The 26064-nt window shown below is 47.3% G+C and overlaps 1 protein-coding gene across 1 annotated transcript in view; it reads left to right on the forward strand.

Moving 5' to 3' along the window:
• The first annotated feature begins 23122 nt into the window (after window positions 1-23122).
• Window positions 23123-26064, forward strand: part of LOC147114888 (lipoxygenase homology domain-containing protein 1-like) — a 42013-nt gene continuing 39071 nt past the window's right edge. The window contains exon 1 of the mRNA XM_085992957.1: window positions 23123-23208. Coding sequence (XP_085849083.1) covers window positions 23128-23208 — 81 coding nt within the window. The 5' untranslated portion in view covers window positions 23123-23127. The remainder of the gene's footprint in view (window positions 23209-26064) is intronic.

The following is a 26064-nucleotide window of genomic DNA, read 5'->3' on the forward strand; positions in this document are numbered from 1 at the left end:
GCCGTCAAAGACGCTACGGACGCTGCGAGGATGAGACTCGGAATTCTGCGGAATTGGGTAAGCCACCGGGTTTACCCCCTCATCCAAGACGCCGAGACGTACCTGGCCGCCTGCGACATCTTAAAGGCGCATTACCAGCAGCCTACGAATGAGGTGTATGCTAGGCACCTGCTCGCTACCCGCGCACAGCGACCTGGGGAATCGGTGGAGGAGTTCCTAAGCACCCTGAAAATGCTTGGCAAAGACTGCAAGTGCCGAGATGTAAAAGCCGCAGTGTACACTGACGAGCTTGTTCGCGATGCCTTCATCACAGGCCTCAGCTCCACTTACATCCGGCAAAGACTGCTGGAAAAAACGGGGTTGGACCTGAAACAGGCTGCGGACACCGCGCGATCCCTGGATGTGGCCCAGAGAAACTCGGACGCCTACTCTTCAGCCCGCGCCGTCCACGCCGCCACGTGTGCACCGAGGGCGCCGCCACCTTGGAAGGCATCTTCCCTGCCCGACAGCCCGACACCGGCTGGGCCCCGCTCTCCCCCCAGAAGCCCTACGACAGCCGCGACGCGTCAGGGACCCAACTGCTACTTCTGCGGGCAGCCAAAGCACACCAGAAACCTGTGCCCGGCGAAAGGCACCACCTGCTTTAAGTGCGGTAAGAAGGGGCACTTCGGGAAGGTGTGCAGAGGGAACCCCGCCGGAAAACCAACCGCCGGAAAACCAGCCACCGCCGCGTGTGCGCCGTGTGAGTGGCCATCTTGGACGCCATCTTGCCCGACCTCGTGGGGTCCGCCATCTTGTGAGCAGACAGCGTGGATGCCATCTTGTATCGATCAGGGCCCTACAGTGGCATCGGTCACAGTGGACCAGACCAGGCCGCACCCGCTATCCAGATCAATGGTGGACACCGAGGTAAACGGGTGCCGGGTTAAATGCTTAATTGACAGTGGAAGCACGGAGAGCTTTATCCACCCAGAACTGGCACAACAACTCTCCCTAAAGGTTGTCCCTACTCAGGGTACCATCTCTATGGCTGATAAAACCCAGACATCGATCATTCTGGGTTACTGCACGGTACAATTGTGCGTTAACGGAACTGTATATGATAATTTTAAAGTATTAATCATGAAGAACCTATGTGCGAGCCTGATCTTGGGCCTGGATTTCCAGTGCAACCACCAAAGCATCACGCTCAAGTACGGTGGGTCCCAGCCGCCCCTCACAGTGTGCGGTCTGGCTACCCTGAAGGTAAAGCCGCCTTCGCTATTCGCGAACCTTACCCCTAACTGCCGGCCGGCCAATAGCGACCAAAAGCAGGAGGTACAGCTGGGAGGACAGGCGGTTTATCGCGACCGAGGTAGACAGGCTCCTGAAAGAGCGCATTATTGAACGCAGCAACAGCCCGTGGCGCGCCCAAGTGGCAGTGGTAAGGGGTAGCGAGAAGAAACGGATGGTGATCGACTATAGTCAAACGATCAACAGGTACACCCTACTAGACGCCTACCCGCTACCCCGCATATCAGAAATGGTGAAGCAAATCGCCCAATACCGGGTGTTCTCCACCATCGACCTCAAGTCAGCGTACCACCAGCTCCCTATCAGACCAGAGGACCGCCCGTACACCGCATTCGAGGCGAACGGACGCCTCTACCAATTCCTCAGAGTCCCCTTTGGGGTGACGAATGGGGTCTCGGTCTTCCAGAGGGAGATGGACCGCATGGTCGATGACCACCACTTGCAGGCAACCTTCCCCTACCTCGACAACGTCACCATCTGCGGTCACAACCAGCAGGATCACGACTCGAACCTTGAGAGGTTCCTGAAAACCGCACAAAAACTCAACCTCACCTACAACGAGGACAAGTGCGTTTACAACACCACGCGCCTCTGCATACTAGGCAGCGTGGTGGAGAATGGGGAAATCGGGCCAGACCCCGACCGATTGCGCCCCCTACGGGAGCTGCCCCTGCCCAACACTCCCAAAGCCCTGAAAAGGTGCCTGGGGTTATTTTCTTATTATTCCCAATGGGTCCCCAACTACTCCGACAAAGCCCGCCCCCTCTTGAAAGCATCCTCTTTCCCGCTCTCTGCTGAGGCCCACGCCGCCTTCAAAAGCATTAAGCAGGATATTGAGCGGGCCACGCTACAGGCAGTGGACGAGAACACTCCATTTCAAGTGGAAAGTGATGCGTCTGACTTCGCCTTGGCGGCCACCCTCAACCAGGCGGGGCGGCCCGTAGCTTTCTTCTCGAGGACCCTCCAAGGGCCCGAGATCAGACGCTCCTCCGTGGAAAAGGAGGCCCAAGCCATCGTGGAGGCAGTGCGCCACTGGCGCCACTACCTAGCCGGCAAACGCTTCACCCTACTTACCGACCAGCGGTCGGTAGCGTTTATGTTCAATAATAAACAGAGGGGGAAGATTAAAAATGATAAGATTCTTAGGTGGCGGATCGAGCTCTCCACCTTCGAGTACGACATCATTTACCGGCCAGGGGCCCTTAACGAATCCCCTGACGCCCTCTCACGAGGGATGTGTGCCAGCGCCACCGGGGATCGGCTACAGACCCTCCACAACGACCTCTGCCACCCAGGGGTCACGCGGCTGTTCCACTTCATAAAGTCCCGTAACTTACCCTACTCGATTGAGGAAGTTCGGTCCCTGACCAGGAACTGCCGCACTTGCGCTGAGTGCAAGCCTCGGTTCTACCGCCCAGATAGAGCCCACTTAATCAAAGCTACACGGCCCTTTGAGCGGCTCAGCTTAGATTTCAAGGGCCCCCTCCCGTCCGTCGACCGCAATGTTTACTTCCTGAACATTGTGGACGAATACTCCCGGTTCCCATTCGCCTTCCCCTGCCCAGACATGACCAGCGCCACGGTCATTAAATGCCTCAACAGCCTGTTCTGCCTGTTCGGTATGCCGAGCTACATCCATACGGATAGGGGGGCGTCCTTCATGAGTGAAGAGCTACGCCAGTACATGCTGTCCAAGGGGATCGCCACGAGCCGTACCACCAGCTACAACCCCCGGGGTAACGGCCAAGTGGAGCGAGAGAACGGGACAGTATGGAAAGCAGTCACTCTAGCTCTAAGGACCAAGGGCCTCCCTATCTCCCGCTGGCAGGAAGTCCTCTCGGATGTGCTCCATTCGATACGGTCGCTATTGTGTACGGCCACTAATACCACGCCTCATGAACGAATGTTTGTCTTTCCCCGGAAATCCACCTCAGGCGTATCCATGCCGTCATGGCTCTCCACCCCAGGTCCGGTACTCGTGCGAAGGCATGTGAGGGGCCACAAGACGGACCCTCTCGTGGAGTCAGTACACCTACTCCACACCAACCCCCAATACGCATATGTCCGGCACGCCGACGGAAGGGAGGACACCGTGTCCATAAAAGACGTCGCCCCAGCCGGCATCGACAACAACCACGGCAATAGCGGCAACGACGATCACAGCAACTCTTACCCACCCACTACTCTTTCATCACCCCCGGAAGAACACCGACCAACGGCACCCCCACCAACTACCCCTCCAACAACCCTGGCGGCACCCCCGGCAGAGACCCAGGAGGCTACCGGGGACACCCAGCCGACACCCGCGGCACAGCAACAGCCACGTCGGTCGCAGAGGACTATCAAACCCCCGAACAGACTAAATCTATAGAAGGGGTGAATGTGATGAAATATTCCTTTCACCACTGCCTGTGACTGAGATCGGTTTCAGTGTCATTTCCCTTCCCCCAGACCTCATTGTATTGTGTACTGGAATGTGCTGTATTGTATACTGGAATGTGCTGGAATGTGCTGTGTGTAGGGCTCCGCCCATACCTGGCCCCGTTTGTAAGCTAGCTTCAGTCTGGCCTCAGTCCCCAGAAGGAAGACATCTCTCTCTCTTACGTGTTACTTTCTAAGTTAATAAAAGCCTTGTTTTTGTTCTGCTAACTTCGAGTCTCGGAATTATTGAGGCACATCAATTACCATATCAATTGCAGTCAGTCTGGAATTTTCCAATCGGTGGTGACTCAGGTTTCTTTAAGGTATTGCAGTGGTATGTCCTTCTGAAATGAGTCATGTGATCTGCCGACTCCATCTTGTGCTCTTAAAAATGTGGCCATTTCAGGGGTTTTAAAATGTAGGCTGTATTTTCCTGGATTTTGCGAATCCTACAGCACACCCCTTGATGCCTTTTGTGCCTAGAAATCTATCTATCTCCTTCTTAAAAATATATAAGTTGATGACCTTTCCTCAGAACTGGTAAAAGTTAGAGATGTAACAGTTTTTAAGCAAGGCAGGGAAAGGGGGGAGGGGAGGAAAGAACAAGAGGGAAGGTTTGTGATAGGGTGCAAGGCAGGAGTGATTAAATGACCAAAGGTATGATTGTACAAGGCAAAAGGAGATGGTAATGGGACAAGTAAAGAAACAAAAGATGAGTCTAGAAGAGGTAAAAATGGAAATGGCAGAATCATCAATAGCTGCCACGTGAAAAAATAGGGCCAGAGTTTATGGTCTGAAATTGTTGAACTCGATGTTGAGTCCAGAAGGCTGTAAAGTGTCTAATCAAAAGATGAGGTGCTGTTCCTTGAGCTTACGTTGAGTTTCATTGGAACAGTGTAAGAGGCCAAGGACAGAGGTCAGAGTGGGAGTGGAGCGGAGAATTAAAATGACAGGCGACCAGAAGCTCTGGGGTCACGCTTACGGACTGAATGGAGGTGTTCCGCCAAGTGGAAAGTGGAGGGGAGGGAAAGGTGAGGACAAGGGAAACCCTTCCGATATGTCTTCCTTTTTCCTCAACCAATGATTCCTCTCTACTATGGTTGACATAGCACTCGACCGTGCCCATTCCATTTCCTGCACTTCTGCTCTCACCCCTTCCCCTCCCTCCCTGAACCACGATAGGGTTCCCCATGGTCTCACCTTTTACCCTATCAGCCTCCACATTCAATGGATCATCCTCCGCCATTTCCGCCACCTCCAGCGTGATCCCACCACCAAACGCATCTTCCCCTCCCCTTTTAGCATTCCGAAGGGACCGCTCCCTCCGTGACACCCTGGTCCACTCCTCAATCACCCGCAACACCCCTTCCACTTCCCATGGCACCTTCCCGTGCAAGCACAGGAGGTGCAACACCTGCCCTTTTACCTCCTCCCTTTCCCCTGTCCAGGGCCCCAAACACTCCTTCCAGGTGAAACAGCGATTTACTTGTACTTCTTGCAATTTAGTATACTGTATTCGCTGCTCATGTTGCAGTCTCCTCTACATTGGGAAGGTCAAACACAGATTGGGTGATTGCTTTGCGGAACACCTCCGTTCAGTCCGTAAGCATGACCCCGAGCTTTCGGTTGCCTGTCACTTTAATTCTCCGCTCCCACTCCCTCTCTGTCCTCGGCCTCTTACACTGTTCCAACAAAGCTCAACGTAAGCTCGAGGAACAGCACCTCATCTTTCGAATAGGCACTTTACAGCCTTCTGAACTCAACATCAAGTTCAACAATTTCAGATCATAACCTCTACCCCTATTTTTTCACATGGCAGCTGTTGATGATTCTGCCATTCTCATTTACACCTCTTCTAGACTCATCTTTTGTTTCTTTACTTATCCCATTACCATCTTGTTTTGCTTTATACCATCATACCTTTTGTTATTTAATCACTCCTGCCTTCCACCCTATCACAGATGTTACCTTTTGTTCTTTTTACCCCTCTCCCCTTTCACTGTCTCTGCACTGGCTTAACACCTGTTACATCTCTAACTTTTTCCAGTTCTGACAAAAGGTCATCAACCTGAAACATTAACTCTGTTTCTCTCTCCACAGATGCTGCCTGACCGGCTGAGTATTTCCAGCATTTTCTGTTTTTATTTAATGCATATTATACTTGGTTTTGTCAATAATGAAATAACAAAATTCAGAATGTTCAATTTCACTCTAAGGTAGAAAGTGAAGCATTGTTCATGCTCACCTAATATCTTACTGTGCAGTATTTTTTTCGCTTTTACTGAGGTAGAAGTTAGGCTCAAAGACTTACATTTGGTTGACTTTTTGTTAGATTGGGTATTGTGCAATGAGAAGGGGTTAATTAATAATCTTATTGTGCAGGGTCCTTTAGGGAAGAGTGACCATGACATGTTAGAATTCTTCATTAAGATGGAAAGTGAAGAAATCCAATTCGAAACTAGGGTCCAAAATCTAAAAGGAAATTACGAAGGTATGAGGAGTGAGTTAGCTATGATAGTTTGGGGAGCTTCATTAAAAGGCGTGACGGTGGTTAGGCAATGGCTAACATTTAAGGAATGAATGCATGAATTGTAACAGTTGAAATGGGGATGTTCGCTGAAGACTGCACAGTGTTCAGCGCCATTCACAACTCCACAGATAATGAAACAGTCCATGCCCGCATGCAACAAGACCTGGAGGACGTTCAGGCTTGGACTGATAAGTGGCAGGTATCATTCGCACCACAGAAGTGCCAGGCAATGACTATGTCCAAGAAGCAAGAGTCTAACCACCTCCCCTTGACATTCAATGGCATTACCATCGCCGAATCCCCCACTATCAACATCCTTGGGGTCACCATTAACCAGAAACTTAACTGGACCAGCCACATAAATACTGTGGCAACAAGAGCAGGTCAGAGGATAGGTATTCTGTGGTGAGTGTCTCACCTCCTGACTCCACAAAGCCTTTCCACAATCTACAAGGCACAAGTAAGGAATGTGATGGAGTACTCTCCACTTGCTTGGATGAGTGCAGCTCCAACAACACTCAAGAAGCTCGACACCATCCAGGACAAAGCAGCCCGCTTGATTGGCACCCCATCCACCACCTTAAACATTCACTCCGTCTACCACCGGCGTACCATGGTTGCAGTGCGTACCATCTACAAGATGCACTGCAGCAACTTGCCAAGGCTTCTTCGGCAGCACCTCCCAAACCCGCGACCTCTTCCACCTAGAAGGACAAAGGCAGCAGGTGCATGGGAACACCTCCACCTCCAAGTTCCCCTCCAAGTCACACACCATCCTGACTTAGAAGTATATCGCCGATCTTTCATCGTCGCTGGGTCAAAATCCTGGAACTCCCTACCTAACAGCACTGTGGGAGTACCATCACCACACAGACTGCAGCGGTTCAAGAATGCAGCTCACCACCACCTTCTCAAGGGCAACTAGGGATGGGCAATAAATGCTGGCATTGCCAGCGAAGCCCTGATCCCATAAATGGATATTAAAAATATATATATACATTCCTTTCTGGCGCAAAAACACAAAAGGAAAAGCAGACCAACTATGGCTAACAAAAGAAATTAAGGATAGTATTGGATCCAAAGAGGAGTCATATAAATTTGCCAGAAAAAGTAGCAAGTATGAGGATTGGGAGCAGTTTAGAGTTCAGCAAAAAAGGACCAACAGATTGATTAAGAGGGGAAAAATAGAGTATGAGAGTAAACTTTCAAGGAACATAAAAGCGAACTGTAAAAACTTCTACAAGTAGGTAAAAAAAAAGGATTAGTAAAGACAAATGTAGGTCCCTTACAGTCAGAAATGGGAGAATTTATAATGGGGAACAAGGAAATGGCAGGGCAATTAAACAAATACTTCGGTTCTGTCTTCACAGAAGAGGACACAAATAACTTCCCAGAAATGCTAAGGAACCAATGGTCTAGTGAGAAGGAGGATTTCAAGGAAATTAGCATTAGTAAAAAAATAGTGCTGGAGAAATTAATGGGACTGAAAGCAGATAAATCCCCAGCACCTGATCATCTGCATCCCAGAGTACTAAAAGAGGTAGCCATGGAAATAGTGGATGCATTGGTTGTCATCTTCCAAAATTCTATAGATTATGGAACAGTTCCTGCAGATTGGAGGGTGGCAAATGTAACCCCACTATTTAAAAAAGGAGGGAGAGAGAAAACAGGGAATTACAGACCGGTTAACCTAACATCAGTAGTAGGGAAATTGCTAGAGTATTATAAAGAATGTGATAACAGGACACTTAGAAAATAGCAACAGGATTAGACAAAGTCAACATGGATTTATGAAAGGGAAATCGTGTTTGACAAACCTACTGGAGTTTTTTGAGGATGTAACTGGTAGAATGGATAAGGGAGAACCAGTGGATGTGGTGTATTTGGATTTTCAGAAGGCCTTTGATAAAGTCCCACATAAGAGGTTAATGTGCAACATTAAAGCACATGGGATTGGGGATAATATACTGGCATGGATTGAAAATTGGTTAACAGACAGGAAACAGAGAGTAGGAAATAATGGATCTTTTTTGGGGTGGCAGGCAGTGACTAGTGGGGCACCGCAGGGATCAGTGCTTGGGCCCCAACTATTCACAATATATATCAATGATTTGGATGAGGGAACCAAATGTAATATTTCCAAGTTTGCTGACAACACAAAACTAGGTGGGATTGTGAGTTGTGAGGAGGATGCAAAGAAGCTTCAAGGTGAGTTAGACCTGTTGAGTGAGTGGGCAAATACATGACAGATGCAGTATAATGTGGATAAATGTGAAGTTATCCACTTCGGTAGGAAAAACAGAAAGGTAGAGTATTATTTAAATGGTGATGTACAAAGGGACCTGGGTGTCCTTGTACACCAGTCACTGAAAGCAAACATGCAGGTGCAGCAAGCAGTTAGGAAGCTAAATGGTATGTTGGCCTTCATTGCAAGAGGATTTGAGTACAGGAGCAAGGATGTCTTACCACAGTTATACAGGGCCTTGGTGAGACCACACCTAGAGTATTGTGTGCAGTTTTGGTCTCCTTACCTAAGAAAGGATATACTTGCCATAGAGGGAGTGCAGTGAAGGTTCACCAGACTGATTCCTGGGATGACAGGACTGTTGTATGAGGAGAGATTGGGTAGACTAGGCCTGTATTCACTAGAGTTTAGAAGAATGAGAGGGGATCTCATTGAAACGTATACATTTCTGACAGGGCTAGACAGACTGGATGCAGGGAGGATGTTTCCCCTGGCTGGGGGTTCTAGAGCGTGGGGTCACAGTCTCAGGATACAGGGTAGGACATTTTGGACTGAGATGAGGAGAAATTTCTTCACTCAGAGGTTGGTAAACCTGTGGAATTCTCTACCACAGAAGGCTGTGGAGACAAAGTCACAGAATATATTTAAGAAGGAGATAGATAGATTTCTAGACACAAAAGGCATCAAGGGGTATGGGGAGAGAGCGGAATATGGTATTGAGATAGTGGATCAGCCATGATCATATTGAATGGCAGAGCTCGAAGGGCTGAATGGCCTGCTTCTGCTCCTATTTTTCTATGTTTCTATATCACAAACTCTGAAATGTTTCTGTAATTAGCTTGGTTCAAATTGTTGTTAATCCTAAAATGGAACTACGTACAGTTTTCAGCTAATGGCCCATATTTTCCGATCGGAGGCTTCCTGCGTGCAGGGGCCTCCGATGTGGAAAAAATCTACGCCCTTAACTGAGGGCCCCAGATGTCCGGACATTTCTGCTCCTGGGCCTCTCCACTACGAAATGTGCAGGGTCCAGGTATCCCAGGGGCGTATGCCATTCGCAAGCATCCCTGGGATCACATGGGCCATGGGGAACCAATGAAAGAAGGGATTCCCCAGGGAAGGCCTCAGACCGCGGGTGTCGGTGGGAGGCGCGAGCGGGAAGCTTGAAAAAGCTTCAGAGACCCAGGTAAGGCCTCAGACTGCGGGTGTCAGCGGGAGGCGCGAGCAGGAAGCTTGAAAAAGCTTCAGAGACCCAGGTAAGGCCTCAGACCGCGGGTGTCGGCGGGAGGCGCGAGCGGGAAGCTTGAAAAAGCTTCAGAGACCCAGGTAAGGCCTCAGATCATGGGTGTCGGCGGGAGGCGCGAGTGGGAAGCTTGAAAAAGCTTCAGAGACCCAGGTAAGGCCTCAGAGCGCGGGTGTCGGCGGGAGGCGCGAGTGGGAAGCTTGTCAAAGCTTCAGAGACCCAGGTAAGGCCTCAGACCGCGGGTGTCGGCGGGAGGCGCGAGCGGGAAGCTTGAAAAAGCTTCAGAGACCCAGGTAAGGCCTCAGACTGCGGGTGTCGGCGGGAGGCGCAAGCGGGAAGCTTGAAAAAGCTTCAGAGACCCAGGTAAGGCCTCAGACCACGGGTGTCGGCGGGAGGCGCGAGCGGGAAGCTTAAAAAGGCTCCAGAGACCAGGTAAGGTTTACCAATCTCCAGTCTTGGACCTCAGAGGGAAGGAGAGAGGTAAAAAGTAATCCAAGTGTGACATCACTAGAAAGCGGGTAAGTGATTGGTTGGTGAGTATTTCTCCCTTTTGAAGCTTAAACTCTGTGGTTTATCGTTTCTAAGGTGCGATATTCATCATCTAGAATCGGGGCAGAGGGTATTTAAGAATAATATTAATAAATTTAATTAATTACATAGAATGGGAGATCAGGTGATGTGTCGCTGCTGCAATATGTGGGAGCTGGTGGACACCATTGATGCTCACAGTGATCACATTTGCAGTAAGTGTTGGCTGCTCGAGGAATTCCGGCTCCGTGTTGAAGAGCTGGAGTCCGAGCTTCAAACACTGAGACACATCAGGGAGGGGGAGAGTTACCTGGACTCTGTGTATCAGGAGACAGTCACACCAATTAGATTAATTAATTCAGATGTAGTCCGTGGCCAGGGTCAGGATGGTGTGACTAGAAGTGAGGCAGGTACGGGGATCCAGGAGGTAGTGTTGGAGGAGCTGCAGCCCTTGCTCTTGTCCAACAGGTGTGAGGCGCTTACTCCCTGTGAGGATGGGAATGGGGACTGCGGGGAGGATGAGCAACCTGGCCACAGCACCATGGAGCGGGGGGCCATTCAAGTGGGGGGAGATAAAAGAAATGTTGTAGTGGTAGGGGATAGTATCGTTAGGGGGATAGATAGAGTTCTTTGCAGCCGAGAGCGAGAGTCCCGAAGGCTGTGTTGCCTGCCCGGTGCCAGGGTTAAGGACATCTCCTCTGGGCTGAAGAGAAACTTGGAGTGGGAGGGGGAGGATCCAGTTGTCGTGGTCCATGTTGGTACCAACGACATAGATAGGACAAGGAAGGAGGTTCTGCTGAGGGAGTTTGAGCAGCTAGGGGCCAAATTAAAAAGCAGAACCACAAGGTTAATAATCTCTGGATTACTACCTGAGCCACATGCAAATTTGGCTACGGTAAATAAAATTAGAAAGTTAAATGCGTGGCTCAAAGCCTGGTGTGGGAGAAATGGGTTTTGCTTCCTGGGACACTGGCATCAGTACTGGGACAGGAGAGAGCTGTTCCGTTGGGACGGACTTCACTTGGCCAGTGCTAGGACTAGAGTCCTGGCGAATCGAATAACTAGGGCTGTAGAGAGGGCTTTAAACTAATTAGTGGGGGGGAGGTTTTAAGAGAGTGAAAAATAAAAATGACAGTGGAGAAGGCAATAGAGCAAGGTAGCAGTGGGCGAATTAAAAACCAGAGCGTGTCAGGAAGGGACAGAATGTATAATGATAAAGGTAAAGTAGTAAAAGGGGATAAAGCAGGAATAAATTGTCAGAAAACATATTTGAAAGTTCTTTATCTGAATGCACGCAGCATTCGTAACAAAATTGATGAGTTGACAGTACAAATAACTACACATGGGTATGATCTGGTGGCCATTATGGAAACATGGCTGCAAGATAATCATGACTGGGAACTAAACATACAAGGGTATTTGACAATTAGGAAGGACAGACAGGAAGGAAAGGGAGGTGGGGTTGCTATGTTAATCAAGGATGGAATCACTGCAATAGTCAGAAATGATATTGGGTCAAAGGATCAGGATAGTGAAATAGTTTGGGTGGAGATAAGGAATAATAAGGGGAAAAAGTCATTAGTGGGCATAGTCTATAGGCCTCCTAACAGTTGCAACTCTGTTGGTCGGAGTATAAATCAGGAAATAGTTGGGGCTTGTAATAAGGGAACAGCTATAATCATGGGGGATTTTAACTTTCATATTGACTGGACAAATCAAATTGGGCATGGCAGCCTTGAGGAAGAGTTCATAGAGTGTATTAGGGATGGGTTCCTTGAGCAGTATGTGACACTAAAAATATCCCAACACTGGACAAACAGGGGGCAATGGGGGGGGGAGGAGCTAAAGATGATTAAAATCACTAAGGAGATGGTACTCAGTAAAATAATGGGACTTAAGGCGGATAAATCCCCCAGACCTGATGGCCTACATCCTAGGGTCTTGAGAGAAGTGGCGGTAGGGATTGTGGATGCATTGATGATTATTTTCCAGAACTCCCTGGACTCAGGAAAGGTCCCGGCAGATTGGAAAACTGCTAATGTAACACCCTTATTTAAGAAGGGAAGTAGACAAAAAGCTGGAAACTATAGACCAGTTAGCCTAACATCTGTGGTTGGCAAAATGTTGGAGTCCATTATTAAGGAAACAGTAACAGAGCATTTGGATAAACATAATTTAATAGGAAAGAGTCAGCATGGTTTTATGAAGGGGAAGTCATGTTTGACAAATTGGCTTGAATTCTTTGAGGATGTAACATACAGGGTGGATAAAGGGGAACCAGTGGATGTAGTGTATTTGGACTTCCAAAAGGCCTTTGACAAGGTTCCACACAAAAGATTACTGATCAAGATAAGAAATCACGGGATTGGGGATAATATACTGGCATGGGTGGAATATTGGCTATCTAACAGAAAACAAAGAGTTGGGATAAATGGTTCATTCTCGGGCTGGCAATCAGTAACTAGTGGTGTTCCACAGGGGTCAGTGCTGGGACCCCAACTCTTTACAATCTATATTAACGATTTGGAGGAAGGGACCGAGTGCAACATATCCAAGTTTGCTGACGATACAAAGATGGGAGGGAAAGCAATGAGTGAGGAGGACATAAAAAACCTGCAAAAGGACATAGACAGGCTAAGTGAGTGGGCAGAGATTTGGCAGATGCAATATAATGTTGGAAAGTGTGAGGTTATGCACTTTGGCAGAAAAAATCAAAGAGCAAGTTATTATCTAAATGGAGAGAAACTGCAAAATGCTACAGTACAAAGGGATCTGGGGGTCCTGGTGCATGAAACACAGAAAGTTAGTATGTAGGTGCAGCAGGTGATCAGGAAGGCCAATGGAACCTTGGCTTTTATTGCAAGGGGGATGGAGTATAAAAACAGGGAAGTCTTGCTGCAGTTATACAGGGCATTGGTGAGGCCACACCTGGAATACTGCGTGCAGTTTTGGCTTCCATATTTAAGAAAAGATATACTTGCTCTCGAGGCGGTTCAGAGAAGGTTCACTCGGTTGATTCCAGAGATGAGGGGGTTGACGTATGAGGAAAGGTTGAGTAGGTTGGGACTCTACTCATTGGAGTTCAGAAGAATGAGAGGCGATCTTATCGAAACATATAAGATTGTGAGGGGGCTTGATCGGGTGGATGCAGGGAGGATGTTTCCACTGATGGGTGAGACTAGAACTAGGGGGCATAATCTAAGAATAAGGGGCTGCCCTTTCAAAACTGAGATGAGGAGAAACTTCTTCACTCAGAGGGTAGTAAATCTATGGAATTTGCTACCCCAGAGAGCTGTGGAAGCTGCAACATTAAATAAATTTAAAATGGAGATAGACAGTTTCCTAGCAGATAATGGAATTAGGGGTTACGGGGAGAGGGCAGGGAAGTGGACGTGAGTCTAGATTCGGATCAGCCATGATCCTATTGAATGGCGGAGCAGGCCCGAGGGGCCGTATGGCCTACTCCTGCTCCTACTTCTTATATTCTTATGTTCGTATGTTCTTATACTTTTGACAGGTCTCTCAGCTTAGACCCATCAAAAGTATGAATGGAGATCACTCCAAAAGCACATCAAAACATTAAATAAAATGTTTTAATTCACTTTTTAAGAATTAGTTAAAATGACACTAAATTAAATATTTTAAACAAAAATATAATTTTTTGAAAATAAAAATAAAGTTTTTTATGGGGCTAAAAATAAACTTACCTTTTTTAAAACTACTGTATTTTAAAATTATAAATGAAATTTTTTTTTTTACTTTTTTAAAATTCTTATGCTGGTAAAAGCAGGCCTTACGCCTGCTTTTACCAGGCATAAGATTTTTAAAGGATTTCAGCAGGCGGAGGTTTTGCAGAAAGCGGAAATCTCCACCCGGAGCGGTCCTTCTCCAGGGCAGGCGTGCAATCTGTCAAGAGGATTCTCGACAGATCGGAAGTGCCGGTTTTCAGCGCATGTACTTCGCATGCCCAAAACTGGCACTTGCGAGATCCCTACGGGTGTGTACACAGCTCATACACATCCGTAGTGATCGGAAAATACGGGCCAATAATTATTCCAGTACATTAGCTGCTTGATTGAGCTGAGAATAGTACTGTAAGTATTTCCATGACTACTTATTTGAACTATTAATTAGAAAAGGACACAGAAATAAGCTCTATTATGATGAAAGTAACCATGAAGATTTTAATACTTTAACATCATAGTTACATAGGAACAGGAGTTGGCCATTCAGCCCCTCAAACCTGTTCAGCCATTCAATTAGATCATGTCTGATCTGTATCTTGACTCCATCTAACCATCTTAGTTCCGTAACCCTTACCACCCTTGCCTAACAAAATCTATCAATCTCAGTTTTGAAATTTTCAATTAACCTAGCCTCAACAGCTTTTTGGGGGAGAGGGTTCCAGATTTCCACTACCCTCAACAAGACTGAGGTTCTAAGTCGGCTTGAGGGGTCAAAATGGGCAAATCCCCATGGACAGGTGATATCTATCCCATGTTGGGGAGGTGCCACTAGATTCAAAATAAGTTAACAGTACCCATATTCAAAAAAGGGGACAAATCTAATTCAGGGAACTAAAGACCCATTAGTCTCACATCAGTGCCTGGTAGAATAATGGAGTCAATCAGGAGAGAACTTGAGGAGTACCTTTATGATAGCAATCTAATAAATAATAACCAACATGGCTTTTAAAGGGGAAGATCCTGTCTGATGAACCTTCTTGATTTTATTGAAGAACTGACATCCCAAGTGGATGTGGCGGAATTTAGATTTCCAAAAATCCTTTGATAAAGTTTTTCCTCAAAGACTGCTACTGAAACCAAAATCAGTTGGGATTCAAAATAACAACTAGGTATGGATAAGGAACTGGCTTAAGGAAAGAAAACAGGGATATCTATTAGGATAGTGATGTCAGGGTGAGGAGGAAGTATGAGTGGATAGCCATAGTGTTCAGCCCCTATTTTTAGTTTACCTTATAGACAGATCTCGAAACCTATTACAAATGGATAAAGTTTGCAGATGATATTAAACTAGGGGTGAGGGCTATTGAGATGGCCAAACCATCCAGCCTACAAAAGGAGCCAAATAAAATATGAAATTGGGGCAATCAGTGGAAGATACGAATAAGTATAAAGTAAGTGCAGAATAGATGACATAAGTATACCCTGGATGGTATAGAAATAGCTAAAAGACAAATTAAAAAGAATCTGGTGTGATAGTAAATTAGAATTAACATCTTAAGTTCCTGTGCAGCACTTTAAACAAAGCAAACAGAATGCTTAAATATATTGCTTAGATCAGTTGAATTACAAGATGTGATGTTAAAACATTACCGTATTCTGGATAGACCATACCTTGAATGCTGTGCTTGTTTTTAGTCACCAACATTTAAGGAAACATTCAGTCCATGGAGGTGGTAAAAAGAGTCACGGGACAGTTCCCTAGCATCAAAGATTTGAGTTATGTGGAAGTACTATCAAAACTGGGGCTATTTATCTTTGATAGGAGGTAACCTAGAGAAGACCTTATTGAATCATATCAGATATTAAGAAACACTGTTTCAAGGTACACCCATGTACCTCAGTGGGCGAGTGCCCCAAACAAGGGACATAGAGTAAAACTGGTGAAAGGAAAGTTTAGGACAGATAACAGGAAGAATTCCTTCACACACAAAGTGATTAATACTTGTAATGATCTTCTAGGTAGGATATTGGATATGAAATCCTTAGACTCATTCAGGAGATAGTTAGAAGACAGTATGGAGAAACTGTTAACTTTTAGATTCTGGATGCATGGGCTAAATGTTCTTTATATTTTGGTCTTGGTGCCTCTTAAACATGTTAATTAATCAAAATAACAATGTCATTAGATATTATGAGGCTGCAAATCTATGTCTTTTCCGGCACACTCCAAGCATAATTTCAGCATGAGTACCAGAAATTCACTACTGGGATTGCAGGGTGGTCTCTTGAGGGTGAAGCATCGACTCATCCCAAAAAAAGCCATCACTGTAAGGGGATGACGGGACTACCAATGTCGGGAGTTCCCACTTTCTCGTCCCTAAGAGGGACCCAGCATAGGTTGGAAGTGGTATGCCTGGTGTCTACCTGCTAAATAGCGGAAGTGGGGTCCACCTGCAGTCCAGGCTAGGATTGTGACCTGGTACGCCAATGTGGAGCTGTTTTTAAAAAAAACAATTTGACCCCCTTACTAGGATAGTTTACATATGTTATGGGGAACTTTACTGCTGAACTTTACGGACTGCTCGGTAGGCAGATGCCACAAATATGGCCTTATGGTCCCCCACATTCCCCCCCATTGCCAGAGGACCTCTGTCAAGACCACGAGCATTGGTGGGGTTAACAATGGAAAGCCCAGGCAGGTGCACCTTGACAATTATGCTGGGATGAGTTTCACCTTCCCGCCTCCCCCTCACCCCGCCCGAAGATTTTCAGGGTCTCTTTTTCAGCTGCACATAATGACACTACTATCCCGACCAGAGTGAAGATGATTGGGTAATTGCCCCATCAATCACACCCAGAGATCGCACTGCTGTAAGTGACTGGGATTGATTTTATGCACATAATTTGTATTATGTAGCTATCCTCCACTCACTGCAGTTTGCTGGAGAAATAATCAAGTTGTAATTTGTAACTGTCTTCCACTCAATGCATTTTCCTGGAGAAATCACCATTCTTTTATCGGAAGAAGTTGCTGCAGTTTTGGTCGGGCATGAGTTCTGTTTACTGCAGTTTGTCGACTCTTTTTAAATAGATTCTATAAATAGACTTTGTTTGCTTTGTTGTTTGCTGAAAAATACACTTGTTGACTGTAAGTCCCACCCCGCCTCAAACGCATTGGCTGACGCAGTGGTGTCAATAGACGCTCTGCTTTTTCTTATGTTATGCTTTTTTCAGTTTTGCTGTGTCTTAATCAAAAGGAAAATGTATAAAAAGTTAGGGATGTGTATTAACCAAAATCAGTTAACGTTACAGTATAAGTAAATTGACCAATCGTACCATTAAAATGCTTGAATTGTAAAATATCTAAATAGCAAAGCAATGAATCAAATTTAAACAGAGGCTTAATTGAGCAATCTGCCAATAATCACATTACGCCAAGACTATCTGCTGTATACGATGTCCTCTACCATTTCTTCAACCAGTACATGTGAGAAAATCCGTATGATTGTTGAGGAAAGGGTCTGGAGGATCTATTTGATTCCAAATTGAAGAGAAACGTTTCTCCATGGGTTATGAGAGCTGCTTCAGCATCCTATACCTCCTGAACAAATAGAAATACAATTCACGGCTCAGGTCTGTGCACCAGAGAGGTTTAATTTCCTTACTGACACAGACTTCATTATTGAGATCAGAGATATGAATATGGGCTAAAATTCTTTAGTTGAAATATGAAAAGAAACCTTTGGATACATAAATGTCATGTTGTGGCGGAGCCACCAAGGGTCTCAGAACAATTAGTAATAATCCCTTTAACTACAGTGTAGTGCAGCCGCGGACTGCACCTTTAAACTGCCTGTTAACTGTACTGTATTGTGTTTTCCTGCACTCCACGTGATGACGTCATGACGCCGATCACGTGACCGCCAGTGGCGCGAAGAACGCGATGACGTCATGACGTTAGCTTCCAGAATCTTCCAGTAGTCGTCGAGTGCCAAGCAAGCTGAGTAGACCTGTGTACCGTTTCTCCTGTAGTTTCCCTGTTAACTTCGTTGTTCATTAAAACCTGTTAATTTGATTCATCGAGTCGAATACCTTATTCAGATAGGAACCTCCGTTCCTACATTGGTGACCCCGATCTCGTCGGACAACTTTCGTTGAGGATGAACACGAACGCCGTCGCCCTTAAACTGCCGCAGTTCTGGGAACAGCAGCCAGCAGCATGGTTTTTCCAGGCAGAAGCACAGTTCGCTCTCCGGGAGGTCACAGCGGATTTGACTCGTTATTATTATGTGGTTTCCACTCTCGACAGTGCCACGGCCTCGCGGGTCGTCAGCATCCTTGGCAGTCCACCGGAGGAGGGCAAGTACGAAGCGCTTAAAGCCCGTTTGCTACAGGTATTTGATCTTAATAAGTCGGAGCGGGCACGCAAGCTTATTTCCATGCCCGGCCTCGGGGACTCAAAACCATCAGAACTGATGAGTCAAATGCTCACGTTGTTGGGTGCGGAACCCCAATGTTTTTTATTCCGTGAACTTTTCCTCTGCCAGCTACCCGACCCGGTGCAGGCAGCCTTGGCCAACACTGCCATCACAGACGGTGCTGCACTCGCTGCAGAGGCAGACAAGATATTTACTGTTACTCAGCAATGTTGTGCAGCCACAAGGCGCCTGTCCCCCACGCGAGCGAAGCCCAGCCCTCCCCCAGCAGGATGGTGCGCGTACCACGCCCGTTTTGTCGCCAAAGCTCGATGCTGCCAGCCTCCTTGCAGTTTCCCTCAAGAAAAAAAAATAACTCCAACAAGCCTGCGTCCTCCCGGACGGACGACAAGGTCTGAAAAGCATGGCAAGTTAGCTATGGCGGTGGGCTCAGCGGGCAAACTCATTTACGTTACGGATTCCGTTACGGGCCGACGATTCCTGTGCGACACTGGTTCACTGCAGCATCCTGCCAGCTTCGAAACTGGACCTACTATCCGGCGGCCATGGGCCTTCCCTCGTGGCAATAAACAGCGCTGCCATGCGTACGTTTGGCAAACGGATGGTAAACTTAACCTTCGCCGGTCAGTGTTTTGTCTGCAACTTTATTACAGCTAAGGTCTCAAAGGCCATCCTGGGAGCTGATTTATTCTGTGCCAACGGTCTGCTGGTCGACGTCCAACACTGCCGACTCATTAATGCGTCCACTTTCCACGCGGTGCCCTGCCAGCGCAGCACCGCCGTGTCCTGGTCGGTGGCCTGTGCGGTTCCGTCGCAGGACGGGTTTACGCGCCTGCTCGGCAAATTTCCGGAGCTCACCAGGCCTACTTTTTTGGCTGCAGTCACACGGCACGGGGTGGAGCACCATATCTCCATGACCGGAGCACCCGTTTACGCTCAGGCGCAGCGATTAGAAGCCGGCAAGCTGGCAGCCGCAAAGGCTGAGTTCCAGACCATGGAGCGCCTCGGGATCATCCGGCATTTGGACAGCCCTTGGTCCTCCCCACTGCATATAGTACCCAAACCAGGCGGCGGATGGCGACCTTGCGCTGATTACAGACGCTTAAACGACGCCACGACACCGGACAGGTATCCTATTCCCCACATCCAAGATTTTTCAGCACATCTGGCTGGCAACTCTATATTTTCTAAAGTGGATCTCGTTCGTGGATATCACCAAGTTCTGGTGCACCCTCCAGACGTCCCCAAAACGGCAGTCATCACTCCGTTCGGCCTTTTTGAGTTCCTCCGCATGCCATTCGGTCGGAAAAACGCAGCTCAAGCATTCCAGCGGTTGATGGACTCTGTCTTACGAGATCTGCCCTTCATTTTTGTATATTTGGACGACATCCTAATAGCCAGCAAGGATACGACAGCCCACATGGCCCATTTACGTACACTTTTCGCCCGGCTCAGCCAACATGGCCTTATTGTCAATCCGGCCAAATGCACGTTTGGAGTATCCAGTATTGATTTCCTGGGACACAGGATTACCCCAGAAGGCGCCGTCCCGCTAGCCACCAAGGTAGAGGCAGTTACCGCATTCCCGCGGCCTCACACAGTCAAACCCCTGCAAGAGTTCTTGGGGATGGTAAATTTTTATCATCGTTTCGTCCCCAAGGCGGCCCGGTTAATGCAACCTCTGTACGAAGCACTGAAAGGAAAGTCGGGCAAGGATGTTCTCACTTGGACACCGCAAATGGACCAGGCGTTCCGCGATACCAAGGCGGTGTTGGCGGATGCAACTATGCTAGCACACCTACTCCCGGGCGCGACTGTTGCCCTCACTACGGATGCCTCTGACTACGCCATCGGAGCAGTTCAAGAGCAGTGGGTCGACGGGGGTTGGCAGCCGTTAGCCTTTTTCAGCCGCCAACTGCGCAAGAACGAGCGAAAGTATAGCACTTTTGACAGAGAGTTACTAGCCCTGTTTTTGGACATCCGGCATTTCCGTTTCCTTCTAAAAGGCCGTCCGTTCACTGCATTCGTGGACCACAAGCCGCTCACCTTCGCCATGGCCAAAACGGCGGAACCTTGGTCAGCTCGGCAGCAGCGCCACCTCACGTTTATATCCGAATTCACAACGGATTTGCGGCACGTGTCAGGCAAGGATAATCTCGTGGTGGATTGCCTTTCCCGGGTTCCAGTCCAAGCAGTACACCTGGGCATCGATTTCGTCAGACTGGCAGAGGACCAACTGGCAGACCCAGAGGTACAAGCGTTTAGGACCACGCCTTCCAGTTGGCAGGTTGCAGATGTGCCGTTTCAAGCGGCGGGAACCACGCTCTTGTGCGACACATCCATGGGAGTGCCCCGGCCCATTGTTCTGGTCGAATGGCGCAAGAAATTATTCCAGGCAATCCACGGGTTATCTCACCCGGGGATGCGGGTTTTTCAACGGCTAATGTCCCGCAAATTTGTGTGGAAAGGCATGCACCTGGACATCCGGGACTGGACAAACAATTGCGTCGAATGTCAAAAATCCAAAGTCCACCGTCACGTCAAGGCTCCGGTAGCCAACTTCCCGGTGCCTGAGCGCTGTTTTGACCACATTCACGTGGATTTAGTAGGTCCCCTTCCCAGGTCACGTGGATTCACACACCTCCTGACAGTGGTAGACCGGACCACCAGGTGGCCAGAAGCGATTCCCTTGGCCGCTACCACCGCAGCAGATGTTGCCAGGGCGGTTCTTTTGTCGTGGGTGGCTCGGTTCAGGGTGCCATCGGACATCTCCTCGGCCCGCGGTCCGCAATTCACATCAGAGCTGTGGAACGCAGTGGCACAAGGCCTGGGTACCAAGCTGCACCGTACCACCGCGTACCATCCGCAGGCGAATGGTCTGTGCGAAAGGTTCCATCGGTCTCTCAAAGCGTCCCTCCATGCCAGCTTGAGGGGACCCAACTGGGTGGACAGGCTCCCATGGGTGATGCTGGGCCTCCGGACAGCCCCAAAGGAGGATCTTCAGTCTTCATCGGCTGAGCTGGTTTATGGCCAGACACTCAGAGTGCCAGGTGACTTTCTCCCTCCACACACCGAACCATGGTCTGCAGCTCAACAGCTCCTACTACATCAGGAGGCGGCTAGGAATTTCCTGCCCATCCCAACCTCGCAGCATGACCTGCAGGGGCCTCACATCCCGACAGAGCTCATGAGTTCGGACTATGTCTTTACTAGACAGGACGGGCACAGAGACCCGCTCAAGCCGCCGTATACCGGACCTTTTCATGTCATCGCATCAGGGGAAAAGTTTTTCACAGTCGAAGTCGGTGGAAAGTCCGATACCATCTCTATCGACCGGCTCAAACCAGCCCACCTAGATCGGAGTGAGCCTGCCGTGGCTGCCCAACCGCCTCGCCGCGGCCGACCGCCGTTGGCCGCCAGACCAGCCGTGCACCAGCCCACCGTCGAACAGCCTGATTCGGCCTCAGACGCGCCTGCACCTCAGTCTACCATTTCTGCCTCGCCCGAGACGCCGCTTCTGCCGCAATCTGGCACTGGTTCGTCTACTAACGCCCCGTTTCCGCTGCCTGAGTTTCGTCGCCATTCGGCCAGGATCATTAAACCTCCTGCTCGGTTGACAATGGCCGTTAAAGTGGATTCTGGGGGGGCACCTGTGGCGGAGCCACCAAGGGTCTCAGAACAATTAGTAATAATCCCTTTAACTACAGTGTAGTGCAGCCGCGGACTGCACCTTTAAACTGCCTGTTAACTGTACTGTATTGTGTTTTCCTGCACTCCACGTGATGACATCATGACGCCGATCACGTGATCGCCAGTGGCGCGAAGAACGCAATGACGTCATGACGTCAGCTTCCAGAATCTTCCAGTAGTCGTCGAGTGCCCAGCAAGCTGAGTAGACCTGTGTACCGTTTCTCCTGTAGTTTCCCTGTTAACTTCGTTGTTCATTAAAACCTGTTAATTTGATTCATCGAGTCGAATACCTTATTCAGATAGGAACCTCCATTCCTACAATGTTCCTAATCAAATTGATTTTCAGCCATAGCAAACCTTCCTGGTTGTTCGCGCTTTGTGGAGGCTTAACGCAGATAATAAAACAAATTTGTATGCAGTTTTTGTGTGCAGCTCTATTTTTCATAATTCTCGCAATTTATCTGTTTAATGTCTTCTCTTTAGATTATATTGCTATACATGCAGAATAAAACATTGCTTAAGTTGATTCATATATGCCATGTAACAATTTTTTTTTGTTTTTGTGAGCTATGAAAATGCTTCTTACAAGAAACGTGTGTTTTCAGAATTTTGTTTTTGTTAATTACTGTTTATTTTTAATGTTCCTTGTGATAGGAGTCTCTAAAATGAATTATACTTCCGAGAAGTGGAAAGTGGTGATAAGGACAGGTGAGGCAGGCACAAAAGCCAAAGTTTCCATGTGGGCTTATGGTGACCAAGGTATGACAGGACCAATGCGTCTTCAGAAAAGCAACAATACAAATGCCTTTCTTTCCAATCAGAGTGATGAATTTCAGGTAACCTACATAACTCTTTTTCAGTTTCTTGCTCAAAGATTTTCTTGTTTGTAGTTGCTAGAAGTAGTTACTATTTCCTTGAAGAGATGATCAAAATGCATTTAAATTGTTGTAATGATAGAAATATATACTGTTATGCCAGAAGTTCCTACAGTGCTATGCTTTATGGCTTATAGGTCAAAAATTTTCAAGTATTCTGTTTTTAATCTTTAGATCAATATGAAAAATGTTGGTCAGATCTATAAGATTCGCATTGCACATGATGACTCAAGCAAACAACCACACTGGAAGTTGGAAAAGGTACTCATTTTTATATGTATACAATAAAGTTTGGGCCTGGCAGTTAGTGGAATGTTTTCTACAATTATCTTAGTAATTATAAGATGCCTGTATAATTGTTCAGATAAAGATAAAGGGGGAAAAATTCAGTTAGATAGCGCCTCCACTTAGCGCCTGGCAGGGGCGCTAATGGGGTGCTGATGCAGCCGTGCCAGGGCGAGGCAAATCCGGCCCCCCATAGCACTGCCACTACGAATTAATGCTGGGGACCTCAGCGCCAGGCAGATCGTGACGTCAGTGAGCGTGCCCCGCCCCGACAGCGACAGGGAGAGGAGGCATCAAGCAGGTGGATGCTGGTGCCAGGGGTGCCACTTAAAGGGATAATGAGTAATGAGCTGCAGCTGTCAGGTGAGTGCTGTTTCATTGCTTCCTTGTCAGTTTGACATTGTGCAACATTCAGTCGTTTAAAGGTTGTTTAGTATCAGGAGTGTTGTGGCTATTAACCATTAGTTACATTTATTATCACAACATATCAAAGTTCTACACTTGGTTACATTAATGGGGGCTATACTGACAGTCGAACTCGCCCTCCAGGATCTGCGGTAGAGGCAGCGAGAAAGATTGGAACATGTGGCCAGAGGGAGGAGAAGGGCCATGAGGGCTCGCAACAGGAAGCCTTACCCTCTGAGGGTATTCTGAGAGCACGTATCCTACCTCCAATTAAGTGAGGAGCAGTGTATTAGAAGGCTCCGCTTCAGCAAGGAAGTGGTCACAGAACTCTGCCACATCCTGCAACCAGACCTCGACCAGTGATACAAAAATTGACTGTGTGGTTGAGAGTGAGGAAGAAAGCTGTAGACTGCAGGGAGATATCAATGGACTGGTCAGGTGGCAGAAAAGTGGCAAATGGAATTCAATCCGGAGAAGTGTGAAGTAATTTATTTGGGGAGGGCTAACAAGGCAAGGGAATACACAGTAAATGGTAGGACACAGAGAAGTATAGAGGAACAGAGGAGAGACCTTGGAGTGCATGTCCACAGATCCCTGGAGGTAGCAGGACAGGTAGATAAGGTGGTTAGGAAGGCATACGGGATACTTTCCTTTATTAGCTGCAGCTTAGAATATAAGAGCATGTATAGAACACTAGTTAGGCCACAGCTAGAGTACTGCGTACAGTTCTGGTCACCACATTACAGGAAAGATGTGATTATATTAGCGAGGGTACAGAGGAGATTTACGAGGAATTTGCCAGGACTGGAGAATTTTAGCTATGACGAAAGATTGGATATGCTGGGGTTGTTTTCTTTGAAACAGAGGAGGCTGAGGGGAGACTTAATTGAGGTGTATAAAATTATGAGGGGCCTAGATAGAGTAGATAGGAAGAACCCATTTCCCTTAGCAGAGAGGTCAATAACCAGGGGGCATAGATTTAAAGTAATTGGTAGAAGGATAAGAGGGGAGTTGAGGAGAACTTTTTTCACCTAGAGGGTGGTGGGGGTCTGGAACTCACAGCCTGGAAGGGTGGTAGAGGCAGAAACCCTCATCGCATTTAAAAAGTACTTGGATATGCACCTGAAGTGCTGTAACCTACAAGGCTACGGACCAAGAGCTGGAAAGTGGGATTAGGCTGAATAGCTCTTTTTTGGCCAGCATGGACACGATGGGCCGAATGGTCTCCTTCTGTGCCGTAAATTTCTATGCTTCTTGATTTAAAAGGCTCATAAGCTTGTGGTTTGAGGGGCTGGCTGTCAAAACATAAACAATATTGGCAATTTTTGGAGGTGTGAGGGCGGCGGAGCACAGGGGGCATACCACTCCCAACATTGCTTATTTGTCAGCCACTGACATTGCCAGCCTGATCTGGCCCAACTTCTATGCAATCTGAAGAGCATCATGGACAGCATGCCATTATCATTGAAGTGCACACTGAGCCTTTAGAAAGTACTGCTGTACATGCATTTCATTTATAACTTTGATAATTTAACACTTCTAACTTCAGGCTAGTTTGTTTTTATGAAAGCATAGGTATATTTGGCAAATTAAGTTGCAAATTTCTATTACTTGCACTTGTGAATGAAGGTGTTCCCATAAGCTGAATGAATGAAAAGGTCATAGTTCAGCCATGCATTGCTATGATACTATGAGATTAATTGTTACATTGTAAGATTGTCAGTCATTTTTGGCTTTTTAAAGGCATATTTTAGAAGCTATTAAAAGAACAAGATGTGCCAAAATACTTTGTTGTTAGTGAGCGCACCCACAGCAGTACTTCGTGAATTTTAAGCTTGCTATTCTGATAGTTGAATGTGCTCTCCAAAGATTTTGAAGGAACTGGGATAGGTTAGGTCTGCAATGTCAGCGACTGACAGGTGTGTATTCTCAGCAGTGAGATGCCTGCATTTCCTTCAGTCTGTCGCTCACTGCTTCAATTAGTTTTCTGTTGGAAGCTGTTCTGGTGAAAGGATAAATCCTGGCCAATTGCAATGCATAGTATACCATGGTAGTATTTATTTCCCCCATGGAACACAGCATCTGTCAGCATGACAGTTCATTAACAACCCCTTAATTGTCCTTAATAAGCAGTGAGTACAGATTGAACAGCTGGTGCAAACTAGTACATTTTTGAGATTACAAAAATATTATAGATGAAGATTAGGCCATCCACCTAGAAAGACCCTACATTCCTACCTTTGCACCATCTAATTGTTTCTTAAATGATTCCATGTTTTTTTTGTCTCCTCTGCTATATCTGGAAGTCCATTTCATGCACCGATTAATCTTTGAGTAAAGGAGACTTTCATGATATCAGTTTTTTAAATTTACCTTAAACTGTGAACCATTGTCCTATTCTCACAATTTAATTTAAATTAGTATTCT

This window comes from Somniosus microcephalus, chromosome 7, assembly GCF_052327205.1.
Source record: "Somniosus microcephalus isolate GS21.2 chromosome 7, FLI_Smic_1.0, whole genome shotgun sequence".
Classification (NCBI taxonomy): Eukaryota; Metazoa; Chordata; class Chondrichthyes; order Squaliformes; family Somniosidae; genus Somniosus; species Somniosus microcephalus.